This window comes from Volvox carteri, assembly GCF_000143455.1.
Source record: "Volvox carteri f. nagariensis unplaced genomic scaffold VOLCAscaffold_264, whole genome shotgun sequence".
NCBI classification, from domain to species: domain Eukaryota; kingdom Viridiplantae; phylum Chlorophyta; class Chlorophyceae; order Chlamydomonadales; family Volvocaceae; genus Volvox; species Volvox carteri.
The window spans coordinates 9,792-13,453 of record NW_003307797.1 but is presented as its reverse complement, the minus strand read 5'-3'; the positions used below and the strand labels follow the sequence as shown (position 1 = coordinate 13,453).

The 3,662-nt window shown below is 59.9% G+C and overlaps 1 protein-coding gene across 1 annotated transcript in view; it reads left to right on the top strand.

The window, feature by feature from the left end:
• Positions 1 to 3,269, top strand: part of VOLCADRAFT_100977 (uncharacterized protein) — a gene marked incomplete at both ends in the record, with an annotated part of 6,471 nt that extends 3,202 nt beyond the window's left edge. Inside the window, 2 exons of the mRNA XM_002959456.1 lie at positions 1,742 to 2,082; positions 2,792 to 3,269. Coding sequence (XP_002959502.1) covers positions 1,742 to 2,082; positions 2,792 to 3,269 — 819 coding nt within the window. The remainder of the gene's footprint in view (positions 1 to 1,741; positions 2,083 to 2,791) is intronic.
• Between the last annotated feature and the right edge of the window lie 393 nt (positions 3,270 to 3,662).

Genomic DNA, 3,662 nt, shown 5'->3' with positions numbered 1-3,662 from the left:
TTAGGGGTGGCTTCGGGCATGGAGTCGTGCAAATATCATATACGGCTTGCAGGAACTCGAGCGAGAAGGCGGCATCATGCGGCACCCGACTTTGCAAAGCCGCTACAGCTGGCCATAGCGCCTGCTGTTCGCCAGAGTGGCCACCACCACTACCGCCACCACCACCGCCACCACCACCGCCACCACCGCCACCACGGCCACCACCGCCACCACCGCCCGTCAATTTTCCAGTCCGAACGGATAAATAGATTATTAGTCGCGGGAATAAAAGTATTCTTAATCTGTAAGGCGCTGGGGGGGGCTACACCCCCCCCCAGACACCCCCCGATGAGTTACAGTTTAGTTCATACAAACACCGGGTTTGGGGAATGTCACAATACGTGCACACCACAATATCTCCAGATATGCATAATGCACTGCGTCCATGTGTGTGTGTGTGTGTGTGTGTGTGTGTGTGTGTGTGTGTGTGTGTGTGTGTGTGTGTGTGTGTGTGTGTGTGTGTGTGTGTGTGTGTTTTACATGGTTGGGGGTGCATGACCCCATACCTGTAAGACTACCCATAGGAGCCGAGGGCCCAAGGGCAATACTACAACGCCTAAAAGCCACGAAGGAAAGGAAAACACCGCACATCAGCCCAAACTAACATGGCTCCGGGGTACAGCTGCCAGTTGAAGGAATACTTGTCCTTCTTTTCCAGCCACGCGCCGTCGCTCTGCCCCCTCACGATCCGCTGTGTCTGCAGTCGGGGTGTCTTTGCGCCACAGAGTGTGGGGTTAGGAGTCTTAGCTGCAGCGCCGGGGTGGCTGCTGCCATCAAACTCGACGCCCGTGTTTCCTGGCCCATCACGATTGTCTCCATATGAAGAACGTTGACGCTTGGCCCGCTCACTGTTGACAACCGGAGTTGCGACATTGCTATGATATGGTTAATATGTATGTCTTCTGTAAGATCCTAGCGGCTTTGGCATGGACAGCCCATTTTTGGCTGGAGGAATGAACTTGTACGGTCGGAAACATTATTCATTCCTAGTTTTTAGGACCACGAACATTTTTTATTCGGAATTCGGATATATTATTAAGAAAACACCGGTACAACTAGTGTATTGTAGAGAGACATACATAGCTTGGGGGTGGTAATTTTCTTATCTCGACACAGGGTGCTGGCCGCCTCCCTGCTGCGAGTAGTTGCTTGGTACATGCTGAAAACCGCACTCCTGGGCCATAGTGCAACCCGAGGTACCGTGCCGTCTCGTTGCCGGTCAGCGCCCCAACCCCACCCCACCTAACCGATACGCAGCTTCCATAAGCCGCTTTCGCTCACGTGTAGTGCCCCCAAAAGTGAAGGACCTCGCACTTGGCAGCATTCGCGGCCATACTCGCCGATTTCAACTAGTAAGCTTACATTTCATAATACATTCTTACCGCGTATGGGACTCGAATCCACGACTACACGTCTATGAGTCTCGCGCTACATAGACTAAGCTTACCGGGCTCTAAGGAAGATTGATTATTGGAAAGTGCGGGGGGATCATAAACAACGCGCGCGCGAAGCTGATCCGGAGGATAGATAGGCTGATACGCCAGAAGTAGCGGTGTGGCAGGTGAACACCTCCCCAGCTCTCTTCCGTGCGGGTGCCTATCTGAGCGATCTGCTACCTCGCCTGATAGAGGAGGTCGTACAGAAGGTGGTGGACCCGGTGTTCCCTTCACCGCCGCCGCCGCCACCACCGCCACCATCTCAGCCAACGGGCAAGGCGGCCGCCGGAGAGCCGGAAGTAAAACTGTCGGCGGCGGAGGCGGCACCAAGGTCGCCATTGCTGGATGGCTTTGTACGAGTAGAGCTGGACGAGCAACTGGCTGCTGCCGCCGCCGCCGCCACTTACTCTCTGATGTCGGGTGGCAAGGCGGCGGGCAGGAGGGGGGGTGCCGGATCGCCGGCGGCGGCGGTGGTGGTGCTGGTGCCGGCAGTGGGGTTGAGCTTTACGGGCGGGGCGGCCATAATCCCCGAACCGCTCCCTCCAGCCCCGGGGCGCCCTTGGTTCGGGCACGCGGGCAGCAAGCTCATCACCGAGGCATGGCTGCGGTATGGAGTGGATATGCCAGCATCCCGCAACACGGCCGTCTGGGCATTCCATGCGGAGCCTAACCCGTCCCACCACCTCCACAACTATCCCTCTATCCTCCCACACCTCGCCGACATGAGCCAGCACTTCGATGACCTCCTGGCTTCCGGCGTCACCGAGCAATATGACCCCAGCGTGCATGGCTCCGAGACCGACTTTGCTGCCGTCGTCAACCCCCTGCACGTCGTCCTCAAGCCTGATGGCTCCATCCGTCCCATAACCGACCCCTCTCGGTCTGGGGTCAACGAGTGCATGACCAAGCTCCCCTGCCCGCTCCGTGATCTCGCCACACTTCTCGAACAACTGCCAGCCAACGGCTTCCTGGGGAAGCGCGACCTGGCGAGCGGTTTCCACCACGTCAAGCTGGCGCCAGAGGCGCGCCGATTCATGGCCTTTCGGCACCCCTGCACCGGCACGCTGCAGTGCTGGGTCGCCCTTCCCGACGGCACTGCCTTTTCCCGTGGGTTGCCGAAGCCGCACCCAGCGAGTACGACTTGATTGTGCTCAGGCTCAACTAGATTCCCCCCGCACCCCGTTGGCCAGTGCCGGCAGGCTGTCACCGGGAGGAGGGAAGCTGCTCCGTCTGTGGGCGTTGCTGCGGAGCTGGGGATCTGCGCTGTGAGGCCTGCCCCTGCTCGGCGCATCGTCAGTGCCTCGGAATCACCCCAGGAGCCTACCCCGGCGGTTGGTACCGCTGCACCACTTGCTTGCTTGCGGCGGCGGGTATCGGAACAGTGGCCCATGGGAGTGTTCGGAGGAACTGGCACAGCTGACTGTGGCATTACACGGCAGCGCGGTTACAGACAGCTCATCCGTCACCTACGAGTCGGGGTGGCGACACTTTGTACACTTCTGCACAGAGGTCGCAGGGGTGCCGGAGGCGGGCGCCCTGCCCCGCCAGCGTGGGTCTGACCTCAATCGGGACCTGGTCTGTCTGTTCATAGCGCATGCAGTTGGCCGGTACACGGCCTCCACCGTCATCGGCACGCTGAGCACCCTGGCGGACTGGCAGTGGTTCATGGGAGTCTCGCCAGAGGCATATATCAGCCGCGACCCGCTGGTCAAGCGAACCCTGGGCCAAGCGTTGCTGCGAGGCTGGAGTCGGCATCGACCAAGACGAAGGCACCCCTGCCCCTGGGGGTGCTGAAGCTGCTCGTGGCGTAGCTACGGTGCAGGGCAAATGCGGAGCCGCGGAGGGCAATGGAGTTCACCCAGGACGCCTGCTGGCTGGTCTTGGGTTTTTTCAAGATGCTCTGGAGGAGCGAGTTGGCGGCCCTGAAGGTGGGCTGCGTTGAGGAGTTGCCGGGAGGGGGTGTGGGGCTGCAGATCGTACGTAGCAAGACAGACCAGAAGGGCACGGGGGCGTTGGTGTGCCTTGCAGCGCTCACCCAGAGCGGCATCCCCATCGCTCGCATAGTGCAGCGGCACCTGGAGTGCGTGAGAACGGCCTGAGTTCACTCCCCACTCTTCGTACGGGGAATCACTTGGCCGGGCAAGCGGGGCTCGGCTTGGCGGCGCAGGATTTCACTGACAGGCTGCA